This window comes from Protomyctophum parallelum (assembly GCF_964188405.1).
Source record: "Protomyctophum parallelum genome assembly, chromosome: 23".
NCBI lineage: Eukaryota > Metazoa > Chordata > Actinopteri > Myctophiformes > Myctophidae > Protomyctophum > Protomyctophum parallelum.
The window spans coordinates 21,234,694-21,254,516 of NC_139715.1; the positions used below are offsets into that span (position 1 = coordinate 21,234,694).

The following is a 19,823-nucleotide window of genomic DNA, read 5'->3' on the forward strand; positions in this document are numbered from 1 at the left end:
CTAGGTCTTCCTCTGCGAGGTGCAGAAGACATACTTGAGGTCTCAGCCTTGGCAGACATCTTAACTTTACAGGTTCCTTGGGTCTCAGGAGACTCGTTCTCTTGGCCTTCAGCGCCTGCTTGATCTTTGTGTTTCTTTAACTTCTCTAAATGTTCAGATAGGTGCATCATCGCCAAAATGTCATCTTTGAACAACATTCCACAAAACATGCACTCATCTTTGCGGTAATGGAGCATTGCATGTGCAATCCCATGTTTACCCTTCAATACCTTGTTGCAGAGGGTGCAACAATACTCTAACTTTGACTCCTCTGACTCCTGAGGGAGATCCTCTGACTCCTGAGGGACATCCATGGGTTCACTGCTGCCGGGAGTTGTCACGGATGTATCCTCCATTTCCAATTCATCTTGACGGACCTCCTGCTTGGCAGTACTAGGGGCAGCCTGTTCGTTAGTAGAGGGACTAGATGTAGACAGTATTTTGTAAGGACAATTGGATGGGTTTTCAAGCGGTGAGGCAACCTCTTCAGAGTTAATGTAGTCTTTCGCTAGCTCTTTAAGTCCCTCTGCTTCTGTGCGTAATGTCAGTGCACACATGTCCTTGTTGCCATGCTCATTGGTGTTAGAAACCTCTGGCTTTGATGTTTCTTCTGGAGTTAATGTGTTCTCAAAAGTGCCAGTTTCATTCTGAACATGGGGGATAGCATGTGTGTCTGTTGGGTCTTTTGTTACATCATGTCTGGAATTCATGAAGTCTTTTGAGTCTACGGCTGCATCTCCATTGGCAGAAAACCCTAAAACACAGCTGCTCTCATTATTCAGCTCTTCTAAATTCACAGCATCAGAAGAAACATGCTGCTCTCTACTATTAGGAGCAGACACTGGAATAGTAGCAATCCCATTCGGATTATGTGTTATACTTGGAGCTGTAATGCCCTTTTCAGCGAGGGGAAAGAGCGAATCGGATTTCTGCTCAGTATCTCTGCCAATAAGCGATTCCTTGGGGGTAGGCGATTCCTTTTCGGAGAGGGGGAAGAGCGAATCGGATTTCTGCTCACCATATCTGTCAATAAGCGCTTCCTTGGGGGTAGGCAGTTTCTTTTCAGAGAGGGGGAAGAGTGAATCAGATTTGTGCTCACCATCTATGTCAACAAGCGATTCCACAGCGGTAGGAATGGCTTTCGTTGCAACAGGATCACATGACTGGGAAGTGACATTATCTGCTACTGTGACTTTAGAGACTGTGGTTATTGAAGGTGAGATCTTTGCTGAAGGTGAACGTTTCTTTGCTGAAGTTGCAAGTTTGGAGATCTGAGCTGCCAAACTCTCATTATTCAGCTCTTCTAAATTCACAGCATCAGAAGAAACATGCTGCTCTCTACTATTAGGAGCAGACACTGGACTAGTAGCAATCCCATTCGGATTATGTGTTATACTTGGAGCTGTAATGTTTTCGCCCTTTTCAGCGAGGGGAAAGAGCGAATCGGATTTCTGCTCAGTATCTCTGCCAATAAGCGATTCCTTGGGGGTAGGCGATTCCTTTTCGGAGAGGGGGAAGAGCGAATCGGATTTCTGCTCACCATATCTGTCAATAAGCGCTTCCTTGGGGGTAGGCAGTTTCTTTTCAGAGAGGGGGAAGAGTGAATCAGATTTATGCTCACCATCTATGTCAACAAGCGATTCCACAGCGGTAGGAATGGCTTTCGTTGCAACAGGATCACATGACTGGGAAGTGACACTATCTGCTACTGTGACTTTAGAGACTGTGGTTATTGAAGGTGAGATCTTTGCTGAAGGTGAACGTTTCTTTGTTGAAGGTGCAAGTTTGGAGATCTGAGCTGCCAAACTCTGCTTAACCTCAGCAAGAGATGGCTTCTGTGAGGATTTACGAGGTGTGTTTTTGGAGACTTCATCATCACTGGGTGTTTGTGATGGTTTGTCGGTGGGTGGCTGGGTTTGAGAAACTATCTCAATGTGCGACTGGGTCAGCTTGGATGCTGCTTCTGGAGACTGCGAGGCAATGGTGACTTTCATCTCGGCAAGAGATGGCTTCTGTGAGGATTTGCGAGGTGTGGAGACTTTATCATCACTGTCGGTGGGTGGCTGGGTTTGAGAAACTATCTCAATGTGCGACTGGGTCAGCTTGGATGTTGCTTCTGGAGACTGCGAGGCAATGGTGACTTTCATATCGGCAAGAGATGGCTTCTGTGAGGATTTACGAGGTGTGGAGACTTTATCATCACTGTCGGTGGGTGGCTGGGTTTGAGAAACTATCTCAATGTGCGACTGGGTCAGCTTGGATGTTGCTTCTGGAGACTGCGAGGCAATGGTGACTTTCATCTCGGCAAGAGATGGCTTCTGTGAGGATTTACGAGGTGTGGAGACTTTATCATCACTGTCGGTGGGTGGCTGGGTTTGAGAAACTATCTCAATGTGCGACTGGGTCAGCTTGGATGTTGCTTCTGGAGATTGCGAGGCAATGGTAACTTTCATCTCCACAACAGGCTTCTCACAAAGATCAATTGGTGGTACTTTGGGTGGACTGCTCTGCACAGAGGAACGAGTGATGGTTGAGACGGAGGCTTGGATATTTGACACAACTCCTTTGCCCTTTGGACGCCGGGCATAACAATGTAAATGCTGCACAAAGGTGCTTTCATCACGCGATCTAAGGATTACCTCTTTGCGATGCACAGGTTTCTCTGGCTGTGACTTGATAGGAACCTTCAATGTAGATTTATACAGAAGCATTTGAGGGTGTCCTCTTTGTCTATGGAAAGTCTCATCAGGAAAAGAGCCCATCACCTCATTGTCTGGTAGGGAGAGCTCAAGAACCACTTCTGGGGGGGCGGATGGTTTGTTAAAGTCCATGGAAGGTTTTTTATGGCACTCATCGCTTTCCTTTGCTGTTAATCGAGAGATTTCTGATGCTTTGTGTTTTGCGTTGTTCTTGACTGGACCAGATCCCGGCCTCTTCCCCGATGAAGGTTGGTTTTGATTTGGGTGTTGTGTTTTCCAGTTGCTCTTTTTAACTTGACCACGAGTTGTGTTATTCTGATGTCTAATTTTATTACGAGAAGTGCTATTATCCTCTAACGTTTCTGAGTCCTCTATGAGCCACCGCGGCTTCCTTATCTTCCGTTTAGGGGTCTTGTTCTGCTCCGAGAGCCGCGTGATACGCCCGTGATACCCCTGTGAACTCTCTTCTGTTTTGTCTAGCTGCCAAAAGGACCGTCTGACAGGTTCGGTTGAAGTTTCCTTCCCAGCACGTGAGCCTGGTTTCCCCTTCTTCTTTACAGCATGATCAACAGATGACTGTGCAGCTTTATCAGAGCTGGCCTTAACCCGTTTGGTTGTCATGTGATTCTTGTCCTCTTTATTCGGGCACTTCTTCGCTCCTGCCTGGTCTGCCACTTTTGTCCTTTGCTGGAAGTTGAAATGTAAGGTGGGATATTTGGTGCAGTACTCCGGGACCCACTTGTCCTCCATTATCTCTTCTAGGGCAGCACGCTCCACCTTCTCACTCATCAGAGTTATACATCTGGTTCGCAGAGCCATAAGGTTCCAGAGCTCAGGGTCAAAGTGCAAGCCCTTCTTCAGGACCTAGAAAGAGAGAGAGTAACGTTTTTACTAGTTAAATGAAAAAGTTATAATCAAGAGCAGACTAATGCACAAGGATTATCAGATTTCACACAAAACAGCGACATTGACACAAACAAAATACATGACACTGCAGAGTAGAAATAAAAACTGTATTATAGATGGTATGCATAAAGTGAGTGGCAAATCAAGTGGCAAAGTGAGTGATAAAGTGGGTTTAATGTCGTTTAACGTTGGTTAATGCAATCAGATAGGACTTTTCTGTTTGATGTATGGGCTGTCAAGGTCAGAAAGTAGTTTTTTGCCACTCAGTAGGAGTTCCCGCATAACTTGAACTTCCGTATGATGATGATGTCACGTGCATACCCTCTATTTATGACTTATCAACCACAACATGCACTGTATTTGGTGATGATTAATTAAGCCATTTCACTACCTGTAGTGTCTCAAAGCGAACATGGTTGCCGACAGGACTGAACTCTGCATGGTACTCCTGGTCAGGCTGTGTGTAGAGGAGGAACACCATCTTGTAAGCCTCCACCGTGGGCTCCAGGAAGAAGATCAACAGAGCACATGCTCTGCACATCTCCAGGTCATTGGGAAAAAGTCCAGCGATGGTGTTGTAGATCTGGGACTTGGTGACGACGTCGCAAGGAAGACAGGATTGCAGGGCCTTTGTGCACAGCTCCACACAAAACTGGAACCCATCTTTGCCCAACTAAATATAGACAAAATGACACTGTTATGTGTTATGAGCTCTGAAATATGCATCTATGCTCTTAATACAGTGCCTCCTAATGACCTAAATGAAAATAATGTACAGTATTCTGGCAGCTGATCATCATCATAATGTACGTATATTTATCAACTATCTGTTAACTTTGTGGTTGCACAAATTCACATGCATTTGTTTAGCATTTTGTATTCTAGTACTGCAATTGCATTTTATACAGAACCCCTCAACATGCAATTCCAATTTGGGGTTGAGTGGGACGTTATGTTCATGATATGTGGTGTTTTCTTGTAAGAAAAGGGACCAACATGCGGAAACAACGGTCGTACATGCGGTCGAACATTCACTGCTCCCGTGCTTGTGGTCAGGGTTTGAGGTAGCTTGTCGGTCAAATGACAGTCGGACCAATAGTATGTCTAAACTAAAGCCTATATCCGTTTGTGATTTTCATACGACTCCCAAGATTATGTGTAGCTAATGTGGTAAATAGATCTTGTCCCTGCAAAAAACAGACATTTGTAGCATCCCCTAATCTCAGTGAAAACAGTGTTGTTTAGAGGCCCCTCAATGTACAATAAAAATGTGAGGTTGATTAGACAATAGAAACCCCTCGCGCAAATGTTTAAAGGCAATTACAGTCAATCCAAATGGAATACTAAACATCTGAGTGATATATGTTCATCAAATTACTCCGGAGATAATGTGAAGCTGAATAATACCACGCTTAATATTCTAATATAACGTTTTATCTAATAAATCTTCTATCTCCATTATTGCAAATCTATTGATTTGACTGACTGAATTAATGTAATTGATTTTGCAGACATTTAAACAGATATATATATATATATATATACACACACAGACATTTACACAAATTGGGTCATGAGGTCATTTGTTCTGGACTGGAAAGAAAAATAATTAAGTTTAACTGCACAATAAAGTATCTTCTTATATTGAAAATACTTTTATATCTCACCTCTTCCAGAATGACTCTGATGAATGGGAAGATTGAATTGACATTGGTGGCAGACAGCATCAGCTCATGGCTCTCCTCAAGTAAGACTTGTTTGGAGGTTTTCAACCGCATATGAAGTTTGCTCCATATGAAGACAAGGTCACTGTGGGACAATTTAAGACAGATAAGATGGTAAATATTTCCACTAAATGCAGCAATATTAGACTACGTTAGACTTGTGCAAGACAGTTGGCACAGACACAGAATGGCTTTAGGAATGGGCACGGTTTAAACCAATCTGTGCCAAACCAAGCACAAATGGAAATGAAATTGGATCAGTTGTTTGCTCTGCTGAGAACAATTGTGGGTTAAAGCCCTAGCCTATATGCATATGATAACCTAGCTCCCAGGCTTTTGAATCTGAAGGGGTTTGTGATGTTATTAAAGAACAACCTCCGTCTCTGTTCTAAGCACATGCTCATTTAAAATGTCTATACCGTACAATCCCCTAAATGGTAAATGGTGCATTTATATAGTGCTTTTTATCCAAAGCGCTTTACATAGATTGTGCATTACATTCACCCATTCATACACCGATGACGGTGGAAACCATGCATGGCACCAACCTGCACATCGGGAGCAAATAGGGGTTCAGAGTCTTGCTCAAGGACACTTCTACACTAACTCTGGGGGACCCCGGGATCGAACTGGGAAGCTTGCGGTTCTCATTGGCCGCTCTACCCCTGAGCCACTGCCGCCCTTTAGTGGTGACTCTACTGGTGACACTAGAAATTGTCAGAAAAAGATGTACAGTATCATGTATCCTTGTGGGACCAGAAACTTTAGTGAACAAAACACAGTTTACACTAGGGCATTAACGACTTGAGATTTTTCCCAGTCGACTTGTCGGACAGTAATTTATCGATAAGTCGAATTATCGTTTCTGGCGGCGGGGGGGGGGGGGGGGGGGGGGGGGGCGGGGCGGACGCGGACGCGGACGCGGACGCGCGGGGGGGGCGGGATTTAACAGGGGCGGGTGGAGCTGCCGCGCGCTCAAATACGGAGCATGTCAAACATAGCACTGCGCATTCAGTGGCCTCTCCAATATGACACAGTCACAGTGCATGTATCATCTATATCAGAGGTTCCCAAACACCGGTGCCGGTCCGCGGGACACGTGGCACTGGTACGCAAGAGGGGAATTCTACGTTTTGCGTCGTTTAAAAATGTCCAATCTTTGTATCTTTAGCAGCAGCAGCTGTAGGCTATTTTGTGACGATAGCATTAATGAAACCAAACGCTACACGCGGTTCCGGTACAGGATTATTATTTCATGTGAATCATGTCAAAATGAAAAGATGATGTTATCCAGGTAAAGTAGTGGTATTGGCACACAGCGCAGCAGCAGCACCGAGAACACATCGAGAGATATGACATTATTATTCTCCTCCTCCTCCTCCTCCTCCTCCACAACTCGATAACGTTCTCATTTGTTACTCATTTTCTGAGCCATGCAAATAAACAACAACCCGCACTGACCGGAGACGGAGAGGTTCATGTGCGCTGCGCGTAAAGCTTAGCCAGAAACAGACAGTCATTGCGTCAGCATGCATGTAGCCTCGGGAACCCAGACGTTATATTTCCAGCACGGAGGTGAGGGGGATATCGTTTGGGGGTAACGTTTGCGTGCTTCTATCTGTTACTTCTCTGACACAGCGCAGTTCAAACAGACTTCAGCCAGTCTCAATAGTGGGACACCGCGCGCTGAGAGCCACATAGCCTACACAGCTGCATTTGGTTTTTAATTAAGGGCGCGTTCTGAATGCAATGAAAAAAGGGGAGAAAAAAAAAAAAAAAAAAGCTCAACTTTCGACTCGCGCTGCTGCGAGTCGACTCGTGACTCGTTTATCGATAAATCGATAAATCGATTTTTTTATGAATGCCCTAGTTTACACCACCATGGTGTGAGGTGCAGTAACTCACCTTTTGATTGTAAGAAAGCACTACACCCAATTAACCCATTTTGGGGCGGGAACTCCTTTTGGTGTTAGCATTATGTTATAATATAGCTATTTTTGAAAAATCGAAGATCTCAGGTCAAAATGGGTTAAATTACAGAAAATAGTTCTGACTGCAAAGTGCAAACCCTGACGCATATCTTTTGTTTTATTTAAATTCTGACTGGCACAGAAGGATTCTGCACTTCCGTGAGGAGGAACCAAAAGCTACACACTGGAGTAAAACCTACAAAGAAGGTTTCAAATCAGCCTCGAGTGGTGCCGAGCTGTAACGACGACGCAATAATATATATTCTTTATTTTATATATTTTCATATGCTTGCAGTTCTGCTAAATGATAATTTATTTCATCTGCTGATTGTATCTGCTGACAAAGCACCCAGCGTGTCATAGGTATGATATAGTGTATGGTATCACTAGTATGTCTTTTTGAGTGGTGCAACCACTCCAATGAACAGCAATGTCCGTGTTCACCCATGTGTTGTTCACCCATGTGTTGTTCACCTATGTGTTCACCTATGTGTTCACATGTGACATTAATGAGTACCAGTAGGGGCGCTGTTTGCCAGAAACAGAAAGAGGGATAGAGCTGCACTGTTGCCTGCTAATGAGAGAGAGAGAGAGGTGGGGGTGGGGGGGTGGAGTAGCACCCGGGTGTGATTTTTTTAAATGTACGTGTCATTTTCATTATCGGTTATCAGTATCGGTCTTGAGAAGCATGAAGTTATCGATATCGGTATCCCTAATATATAAGACAATGAATGACAATAAAGGGATTGTCATTCTGAAGTCCACTGATCGCGATGATGCCAGGCATTCAATACATATAATTTAGTGTGAAATATTGCTGTCATGCATGCTGGTGTGACTTAACCTGACTCCGTCAGATGGAAGACGCTTGATTCACAACGTACTTCCATCTGGGATCTCGGTAGTCTAACCGCTGACAAGGCCGTCCATTGTTTCAAGCTACTTGGTATGTGATTGGATGGGACCGTCTGTCAATCATATTAACGTGTCTACATGACGTATAGTAACTGCGCCAGCAGGAAAGTAAACCCCCGCGAACGACAAAAGTGTAGGTCATGTCTTTGCTTGCCTCAAGAATAGAAGACGATTTTCCAATTTCAAGGCGATAGGAAATACAATTGCAACAGGCGCTTCTCGATAGCGTCACACCATCTCGGCAAGATCCCGCCCGTAGCTGCCGCTGATTGGTCTGGCCCCGCCAAGGCCGGGATCCCTGAGCAAGCCCAAGACGGTGGCTGTGTTGTGAACTTGTGAATCAATACCGCCACCATCTGGCGGAGTCAGGTTAGGTGTGACTGTCCCTTTAGTATAATTTCATGATTTCTATCGACAGTAAAAACCTACCACAAGTGGTCCATGTCTCCCCTTTGGACCTGCTGGGAGAGGAAGGCTCTGGTGAGGGCCAGTAGCGATTCATCCTCTTCCTCGTTCTCCATATTACAGATGATGCGAACAGCATCTTTGCCATTAAGATTAGCCACCTGTGAAAAAAGGCAGAGAAACATCAACAATGGCTTGTTCAAAAACATTATTGTAATTTAAAAAAGTATCAAATGTTTTCCAAAAGGTAAAGGGAACTGTACGGGTGTGTATCTCTGTGCATGTCTGTATCTCGTCTCATTTATAACTATGGTCTGCGTGGCGTTATTATGGATCCCACCGCAGTTCTAGGAAAGCCCTGCTGTAATTGGCCAGTAGTGAGCAGCCGTTTACTTCCTGCTTGCACATAGTGTGGGCAAAGTTGACGGCCGAGGTGATTGGAGAAATGCCATCAGCTCACTGAGCCTTTCCCCTCGATCATCTTGGCCCAACATATATGTCAAACTCAAGGCCCGGGGGCCAAATCAGGCCCGTGAATGAATTATCTTTGGCCCGCGGGATGATATTTAATTAGTATTAGAACTGGCCCTCTGGTATATTGCACGGACCACCATAATACTACAAGTCCCACAATGCACTGCGAGTGCATTGTCACAAGGGCCTGCAAGCGCAAGCATGCGTCTTCTCTTCACTATTGATCAGCAGTGAAAGTATATCACTTGTGGTCAACTTTCAGCTACCCCTCTGTGTATTTGAGTTTGACATCCCTGATCTTGGCCATCAACTATGTGCATTGAGCATGTGCAAGCAGGGAGTAAAGAACCGCTCAACTTATAGAACTATGCTGCGCTCACACGATAAGACAGCGTCTGTCATCAACAGTGTGTCCCATGTGAGAAGAAAAGAAACGCTCACTATTTTAAAGACTCTGGGCACAAGAAGAGTTAGCCTTGCGTAGCCACGACACGTCGACTAGCCAAGAACTGAGTCGTTCACATCCCTACTCTTATCGTCATACATCATCAATCATCGCATTCCGTGGTACAAACACAAAGCTGTGCATAAGAGGGGCTAGCACGGTGCACCCCTCAAAAATACTTCCATTACTACCAATTGTTTTTATAAATCATCGTACAACATCATGAAGCAACATGCTGATTTGACACATACTGTATGACGTAAATTCTCCATTCATTATCAATGGCATTTAATGTTTGTGTTTCCACAAAAAGCCGATTTGTTCAGACACATGATGTAAATTCTCCTTTCATTATAGTCAATGGTAAATGTGACAAGAGTTCAGGACAAAAAAGCTGTATATAGGAGGGGCTAGCACCCCTCAAAAAATACATATTTAAAAATAATAATAACTAGAACTGCACTCTGTCGAGTGCATACTTGCTTGTTGCACACTAGTAGGCCATAAATGGCCAACTAGTGCGCAAGCAGAGCGTGCAAGTATTTTCGACCGCTGTAAACTGTGGAATCTCAGTATCTCTGTGAAGGAACGTTTGAAATGTCTAATTATTAGGTGTAACTATTTGCTAACCTATCTACTTTATGCATGTAAACACCTAGTATTATTAAGTATGGTTCAAGTTTCTATCTATATAAGAAATACACTTTTATCAATTTAGAAATATTTTAGATCCCTTTTTAGTTTTTCAAAGAAAAATAAATCATTGACATGTGATGAAAAAAAAGTAAACTGAATTAAAATATGTTATACAGTATAATTATTTTATTATTTATTGTAAATTGTCAATTGTTTTAAATGTATTTCATCTTGGACTATAGTGATATTAATACTAAATCATGATCAGAGTAATATGTGTCTCTAACTTAAATTTCTGTAATAATACTTAAGTTAAGTTGATAGCGGTATACTGTGGTTACTTTGCGCCAAAAACCGTGCCAGCCAACCCGCCACTTGATGCGTATGCAAATAAAACAGCGGATTTGTGCCTGGTTTGCTGGGACCAGATTACATAAATTACCATATTTCTTACGTCATCATTGAGAGCTAGTCATACATGTACACACCATGTACTCTGGTCCCAGCAAATCAGGCACAATTTTCTATTTTATTTTACTGATTATGTATATAGTATACGTATGACTAGCTCTAAATGATGACATAAGACATACATATACATATACTATATAGAGTATGTAGTTGTAAGTTGATTAGCGGTATACTGTGATTACTTTGCGCCAAAAACCGTGACAGCCAACCCGCCATTTGATGCGTATGCAAATAAAACAGCAGATTTGTGCCTGGTTTGCTGGGACCAGATTACATAAATGACCATATTTCTTACGTCATCATTGAGAGGTAGTCATACATATACACACCACGTACTCTGGTACCAGCAGATCAGGCACAATTTGCTATTTTATTTTACTGATTATGTATATGGTATACGTATGACTAGCTCTAAATGATGACGTAAGACATACGTATACATATACATATACTATATAGAGTATGTAGTTGTAAGTTGATTAGCGGTATACTGTGGTTACTTTGCGCCAAAAACCGTGACAGCCAACCCGCCATTTGATGCGTAAATTGCGTATGCAAATAAAACAGCAGATTTGTGCCTGGTTTGCTGGGACCAGATTACATAAATGACCATATTTCTTACGTCATCATTGAGAGCTAGTCATACATATACACACCACGTACTCTGGTCCCAGCAGATCAGGCACAATTTGCTATTTTATTTTACTGATTATGTATATGGTATACGTATGACTAGCTCTAAATGATGACGTAAGACATACGTATACATATACTATATAGAGTATGTAGTTGTAAGTTGATTAGCGGTATACTGTGGTTACTTTGCGCCAAAAACCGTGATAGCCAACCCGCCATTTGATGCGTATGCAAATAAAACAGCAGATTTGTGCCTGGTTTGCTGGGACCAGATTACATAAATGACCATATTTCTTACGTCATCATTGAGAACTAGTCATACATAATACATATACACACCATGTACTCTGGTCCAGCAAATCAGGCACAATTTGCAATTATATTTTACTGATTATGTATACGTATGACTAGCTCTAAATGATGACGTAAGACATACATATACATATACTATATAGAGTATGTAGTTGTAAGTTGATTAGCGGTATACTGTGGTTACTTTGCGCCAAAAACCGTGATAGCCAACCCGCCATTTGATGCGTATGCAAATAAAACAGCAGATTTGTGCCTGGTTTGCTGGGACCAGATTACATAAATGACCATATTTCTTACGTCATCATTGAGAACTAGTCATACATAATACATATACACACCATGTACTCTGGTCCAGCAAATCAGGCACAATTTGCAATTATATTTTACTGATTATGTATACGTATGACTAGCTCTAAATGATGACGTAAGACATACATATACATATACTATATAGAGTATGTAGTTGTAAGTTGATTAGCGGTATACTGTGGTTACTTTGCGCCAAAAACCGTGACAGCCAACCCGCCATTTGATGCGTATGCAAATAAAACAGCAGATTTGTGCCTGGTTTGCTGGGACCAGATTACATAAATGACCATATTTCTTACGTCATCATTGAGAGCTAGTCATACATATACACACCACGTACTCTGGTCCCAGCAGATCAGGCACAATTTGCTATTTTATTTTACTGATTATGTATATAGTATACGTATGACTAGCTCTAAATGATGACGTAAGACATATGGTCATTTATGTGATCTGGTCCCAGCAAACCAGGCACAGATATGCTGTTTTTTTTTTGTTTTTTTTAAGTAAATTTTATTCAAAGAGTTTGATCATACGTATGCAGTTTTCACAGAAAGAGAATACGACTCTTCGTTTTTTTACATTTTCTCCCACAACTCCTTTCCCAGTCCTCCCTACCATCTTTCCCCACGAGGCCAGACATACAAACATACAAACACAGGTATAAAAACAACAATAATTTGAGTACAAAGCAATACACACAACATACAGTATATACAGGTATAAAGGTAGATAAGATACTAAGACACAAAGAAAGGGACCACATGGTTATGGTTAATAAACAACTTCAATGGGGGGTAAGATTAACAATAATACAAACAGGTAAATAAAAATAAAACGTGTCTTCAGTCAGGTGAAAGTGATTCTAAACTGCTTACATACGATATTAAAGGTTGCCAATGGTTGTAAAATTTGTCAGACGACCCTCGAATTGTGAATTTGATCTTTTCAAGTTTCAGAAAGGACATAACATCAATCAACCATGATTTAGCCGAGGGAGGGGACTCAGCCTTCCACTGTAAAAGTATCCTCCTGCGGGCGATTAATGAGGCGAAGGCAATAACATTAAGTTGATTTCTGGGTAAAACTACATCCTCCTCCGGGATTCCAAAAATTGCAATTTGGGGGCAAGGCAAAATGGTTGTCTCCAGCACTTCAGAAATTATGTCAAAGAAAGATTTCCAGAATGGTATCAATTTGGGGCAAGACCAGAACATGTGGGACAGATTCCATGGTGATTGTGAACATCTATCGCAACTATCTGTCAAGCCCGGATATATTTGAGATAACCTTGCTTTACTGTAATGAGTTCTGTGGAGAACTTTAAACTGAATGAGGCTAAGCCTAGCACAGGAAGAGGAAGAATTAACCCTCTCCGTTGCCTGCTCCCACCACTCATCTGAAAATGCGATCTCAGATTTGCTGTTTTTATTGCATACACATCAAATGGCGGGTTGGCTGTCACGGTGAACGAAGACCGGGCGAAATTATTACTTGCGCGCTCTGCTTGCGCAAGTAATGATAGATTTATACTAGTGATGGGAGATTAATCAGCAAACACATCGGTATCGGCCGATGTTAGTTGTTTTTGATTAATCGGCATCGGTTCGATTAATCAATCAGACCGATTAATGAATCGGTCCGATTAATCGGTCTGTCTTTACAGATAAACAAGCCCAAAGTAACCGCTTGAACAGATCTACAAGCTCACAATATTAAATATAAAAGGTATTTAATCTGATTAGCCTAAATCTGCAGGCTGCAGTGCAGATGCCCTGTTACAGAATGGACAAAATTATTATAATTTTTCAATACAGAATGAGATCATATCGACATCGTAAATATCGGAAATCGGCCATTAATGTCTAATCGGCACATCCCTAATTAGTACTTTCAGTCAATATTATTATACAGTTCTCTCTCATGTGCATTGTACACATCATCTCTAACAACAGTCACTCAGCCCACCTCTTTGTTCAGAAGGTCATTCTGGGAGGTTTTGTGAAGCCAGGTGAGGTACACCTGGAGGAAGAAGGGATGTTCTCCTGCTGTGGGATGCTGAGAGCAGCACTTGGCCAGGGCCATAGCCTCGCTGACCCTCTCACAGGTCAACAGGTAGCGTACCCGCAGCTCCAACAACACTGGCAGCTGGGCGCTGATATATTGGTCCACTGTGGAGGAGTCGAACAGGAGGAGAGATGTCCATTTAGTTCCATAATAGAGCAAACTAGAACTGCACTCTGTCGAGTGCCTACTTGGTTGTTGCACACAAGTTGGCCATAAATGTGCGCAAGCAAGCAGAGCGCGCAAGTACTGTTGACGGCTACAAACTGTCAAATCTCAGCTTCTCCGTAAAAGAAGAACATGAATTACCTTCATGTTCTTCTGTTGAAGAACTGTTGAAGAACATGAAGGTATTTCAATTTAAGCATTTCAAATTCATTCTTTCGTTACGTAATTAACAACAATCAATTACGTAATGTTGTAATTAATACAGATGAGTGACGGCTTTCGATGGTGACATATATGTCGATCAGTGTCGGGTGGATTAAAGGAAATACCTCTATGTATATGTAATTTGTAAGATTAGCGGTATACTGTGGTTACTTTGCGTATGCCCCGTTTGATGCGTATGTATCGTAGCAGCATATGACGTCAGGGTATAACTGGTAAAACTAGCTCTCAATGATGATGTAATAAAGATGTGGATTAAAGGACCCAATGCCAGGGTGTAATTGGTTTTCGATGGTGACGTAATGGCGATATGTTTTACTGTCGGGAGGATTAAAGGTAATGCCCCTTCCTATGTATACATGTATGTAATCTGACACCACTTCAAGCACAAGTAGTCATTACGTGATACGCTGGCACGGCGCATACGCATCAAAGATCGCCCTGGACGAAAACTATTACTTGCGCGCTCTGCTTGCGCAAGTAATGAGGAACAAATGTGGATGGTATAGAATATGTGTTCACCGTTACAAACCTTCAGTCTGAGGTAATGTGGACGGTGTGAGGATGGACTGCAGAGTGACGTTCCCCCATGGCCCGCCATCTTGTAAGCAATTGCTCACCTCGAGCAAGTGAACATTCTGATGCCTCGCAAGTGACATATGACATTCCTGAAAGACAGCAGGGGAGAAAGGGATGGACTATCATAATGCACAATTATTTTTTACTGTATTAGGGGTTTTCTAATACTGAAATGCAGCAAGTTTGAGTTCACCATTTAGTCAACACCAGGCAATAATAAATAAAGAAATCCCGTTTCATCTTCACCCATGCTTGAAAGATCTTTCTGCTCTAGCCAAATTGTAGGTGAGAGGGAGAGGGGCAAAGGAGAGTGAGAGCGAGATACAAAAGGCACCAACAGTAGCCCAACTACAATATACCGTATTTCCTATTGATTAGAAGAACCCAACTGGGTGACCCTTTCACCCTCACATCTCTCGGCACCCCGCAGTGATGGGCCAACAGACCCACACTTTGAAAAGCCCTGCTCTATGTGGAATGACATCTGGGTGACGTCACCCAATAGGCACTGGAACCAGGGGAGGGTGCACTACATATGATTTATACCATTATTACCATATGTTGTAATACATAATATATAATGCAGTGCTGCATTTTAAAGGGAAAGTTGCTACAATGACAGCTGCTGTCAAATCCCTTCACAGAAATACAAACAGAAAGTAAATGGTTTGAAGCCTCACCTGGAATGTAACAGTGAAGTGTTTCAGTGGATCCTGATTGAAGTCATTCTTTTCAAAAAACAGCAAAAGCTCAAACACACTCCTGTGAGGGAACAGAAATCCTATTAATTTATCTTTGGGCAAGAAATGAATTCTTGAAATGTGCATTCTGTTTCCTTTTAACAGTCCTAACAAAGGTCTCCATCAGGGTTACTTACAAGGCCAGACTGCTGAGCATGTAGTTTACATCATCACAGCCTACTGGAAAGAAGAAAGAGCCTCGAACAAAGTAGCAAAGAGCAATCTCAAATATCCTGAGTTGAGGCAGTGGAGTCTGCCAGTGACATGTGTAGTCCTCCACCAGCTAGAGAGTGAGAGGGGGAGAGAGACATCACAATTTAATTGTTAAGAATACTTAAGAGTTATGGAACAGCTTGCATTTCTACCTAGTGCTGCACAATTAATCAATAATAAAAAAAAAAGATCTAAATTCAGACACCTATGCGATCTCATTTGTAAATTTGAGCAAGAATGGTGCAGCACTAGTTGGCTCAGTTACTCTTATGATTTTGCTACAAGAGAGACTTTAAGAGAGGTTTAACTCGAGCACTTTGACGTTGTATCTGTTTAAAGCCACAGTAGTTGGCTTCAGGTGCGACATTTTGAATGTAGTAATGCTCAGCAAATACAGACTAATGACAAAAAAATATTTTAATGAAAAAATGAGAATCGTGTTCTCAATTCTTGTGGAGGAAAATGTTTACTTACATTTGAGCAAGAAATCGTGCAGCACTATTTATATCCATGGTGTCACTCTCACCAATAGCCACAAAAATGCATACTGTAGTAAGGTGTCTATTGACAGTATGGGAGGTATTTAATTTTGTGTGGTAAGTTTCCCCACTGTGCAGTGTGCACATTGCACACTTGTAGTACTCCAAGTTCTCCATTCACTGATATACCAGTGCCAACAATGAATAATAGTGTGTACAACAACCGACAATTCAGGTACAGGACAAACTGTCTTCATCAGGCAAACCCACCTTGCCTGATTAAGACTGGTTGTCAAACTGTTGCAGCAATACAAATTATAGAGCTTAATTCAGTGTACAGACAGTTTCTTTAGTTTCTGGATCTTTAAGGATCCAGAAACCTTAGAGTTGTGTCTCCTGCAATGGTTCCCAAACCCGGTCCTCAACTACTTTTCTATCCTACCAAGGGGAAAAGTCCATTGTATTCCTTATAATCTCCATAACTGTCTAATAAGGGACAAGCTAGACCTGGGCTGGTAAGATAGAAAACAGTAATGACCAGTACTACACAACCTATACCAAGGTACTACCAACCTATAGACCGATTCAGAAATGAGTCTCATGGTCACAGGCAACGTATTCCCTGGAGGTGGAGACGACATATCTGCGGTGTAAACAGCAGTCGGCTGCTGTACAAGGCTGCTGTACTTTACGTTATGTACGTTATGTATCTTTCCGGACCTTTCACTGCTTCATCTCAAGCCATTACTTTTTGGCTCTGGTCTCAGCCACCGCAGTGTATTTTTTGACATTCTGTTTCTCTCCAAACGTTGAATGCTGCCACTACTGTTGGAGCAGCCATAAACTACACAGGTTCATCCCGATGAAGCAGGTAAAAGAGTAACGTTTGAGCAGACTAACATCAGTCACTTTCCAATTCAATGTAGTAGAAGAGCCGACTGTTTACACCGCAGATATGTCGTCTCCGCCTACAGGAAATACGTTGCCCGAGACCCGTTTCTGAATCGGTCTATACCTCTACCAAGGTGTCTGTTAGCTTTAACAGTGTCACAACTCACAAGTCATGTCCAAAGTGCAAGTGGGCTTTACCAAAACAACCACATTTGTGTTGTGTTTTGCAGCCAATCCAGCCATTTTCCCAATGAGGTAGCCATAGTCCATCATGGACGCGACACAGTTTTCTGCCCCAGAAGAGAGGGACTTTCACCCCTATAGTTTTAAACCACAACGAAGGGACAACAAACACACAACGAACGTTTGACACAGCAACTCGCTCGTTTTAGCTCGCTCAGTGGTGTCTCTCGTGGCTCAAGTTCGCTTGAGCTGACTGCCTGACTCAGCCCTGTCCAAGTTGCGACCAGATAGGCACAGAATAGTAAATCCTCATCCCCCCTACAATGAGCACAGTGGAGCGGTCCCTACTCCACTGACAGCTTGTCTCTCCCAATCTCAAGCTACCCTCACGAGGCTACCCTTCGTGGGGCAGAAAACGGGGTTACATCATGGACGGCCCCCTTAGACCATGCTGGGCCAAACCATAGGCAAAATTGTACATATGAAACCATTCTCAACCATCCTCCATAGAGCCCAAAACTTCTCTGAATATTGGGGGAAATGGGGCTATAGTAATCAGAAGGTCACAAGTTTGATGGGTAAAATCTGAACAGATTTCAAAGTCCCAGCAATAGGCGCTCTGGTGGTGCAGTGCTAAAGTGCCTGCCCAGTGCCCATCACTGCAGAAGTTGTGGGTTCGAATCCACGGTGGTGCATGCTGCTTGGTCAAGCATCTACACAAACACAGGGAGGGTGATAATCGTCATTGTGTGGGAGGCACCTGTCAGCAACAGGGAGAGTAGGGTGAACTAAAGACTCCTCTACATCCAGTGACAACACAGAAATTACTTGGCATGTCTAAATTGGGAAGAAGGGGGCAAGATCCCAGCAATATGCCAATGTACTTAAAATAAAATAAGATGCGTTACATTGATTAGCATGTCATCTTAGAGTTCCCTCATATATATTTTTGGTCAAAACATTAAGTCAAATTCAATAGTTAAGCGCATTACCAATCGTTTTAACAAGTGAGCAACATGCATGCAAGTAATTGGAATGGGATAATTTGCTAGCTGTTGAATAACAATGTAACATGACAACCTTATTGCAACATTCTGTTACGGATGGGGCGGTTGGTGCCGACAACTTCTCTGAACGACAACGCTGTCACCAAATACCCCAATTCAATTAGTATCTGAAAACTTCGATGACATTATGCACGCATAGTCGTGTTGTTGCTAGCTTAACAGTAACTAGCGTAACTACTAGTTCACACAGAATTCAGAGGGCGACACTGGTTATCATTATCAATGTCAAATATGAGTCAACATTTAATCCACTACATGCTTATTGAATTCACATGTATATCATACATGTAATATCTGTGGTTGTTGCCCAGAAACTGTCTTGTTGTTTGTTGTACAAATGCTAAGCTAAACAGGCTAATGTTGGGCTAGCTGAACAGTTAGCATAGTGGTTAGTTGACTAATTGATTAACATGACAAATTATTGACAGTCAGTTCAGTGACGCAACCCATGCTGCTGTTGTTGTGACAAAACACCACACGCATGTCTTGTTATCAGTGGATTAGCTAAACCTGACGGCTAATGTTATGTCCGGACTTCGTCACGCGACGAGCGTAGCTCGACAAAAATGACGCACGCCGAGCTGACAATAAAACATGACGTGATATCAACGGAAAAAGTTGAAACGTCTGTTTTTTGTGTAATGAACATACACGTTCGCGCGACGTGGTGGGGCCGAAAAAGTAAAAAACATTGACGCTAAAGAGCGTTAGCTTATTTCTGGGGGAGGGGATCGGAGAGAAGACTTGCTGCTAGTCAGTGTTTTTTTTGTGTTTTAATTCGTTAAAAAAAGCCGTGCCTCCCCAGCTGTCTTACCTTGCGGAATTCAGCACAGAAGGTTTTGCTGTCCACCTGCAGCGCGTGACTCGAGCAACCATTTTTAAACAAACTCTGTAATTGTTTCTCGAAGCCCTCTAAGTCGAGTGCACTGCCCTCCTCCGCCATACTGCTTCTGTAGCCTCGCGCGTAGCTTGCGCTGCTCAGTGCCGCTGCTGCCATGGTGGAACACAACAACCGAGGACTACAACGTGACGTGAACGGCATGCGTAAGGTGCTGTCTGTGTCGGGAGATTATGATTGGACGGGTGAAACAGTGGCGCTCAAAGTGCGGGTCCGAGGACCCCCATAGGGTCGCTGGGGGCGTTCCAGGTGGTCCTCAGAAGTTTAACCACTGATTAAATTATAATTAAACCAATATGTTTCGACCTATAGCTGTCTTCATCAGGGCTCCATCAGCCGAAACATGTTGATTAAATACAAGTAGCTGCCTATCTTCTC

The 19,823-nt window shown here is 42.8% G+C and overlaps 1 protein-coding gene across 1 annotated transcript; it reads right to left on the bottom strand.

The window, feature by feature from the left end:
- Positions 1 to 19,544, bottom strand: LOC310853951 (uncharacterized protein; the record flags this gene model as incomplete). The annotated part of the gene is made up of 11 exons (XM_083758425.1): positions 1 to 12; positions 270 to 443; positions 1,857 to 3,602; positions 4,036 to 4,317; positions 5,312 to 5,453; positions 8,683 to 8,819; positions 13,910 to 14,112; positions 14,928 to 15,063; positions 15,655 to 15,736; positions 15,852 to 15,997; positions 19,362 to 19,544. 11 exons carry the CDS (start codon positions 19,542 to 19,544, stop codon positions 1 to 3), a joined length of 3,243 nt encoding a protein of 1,080 aa, XP_083614551.1.
- Positions 19,545 to 19,823: the final 279 nt, after the last annotated feature.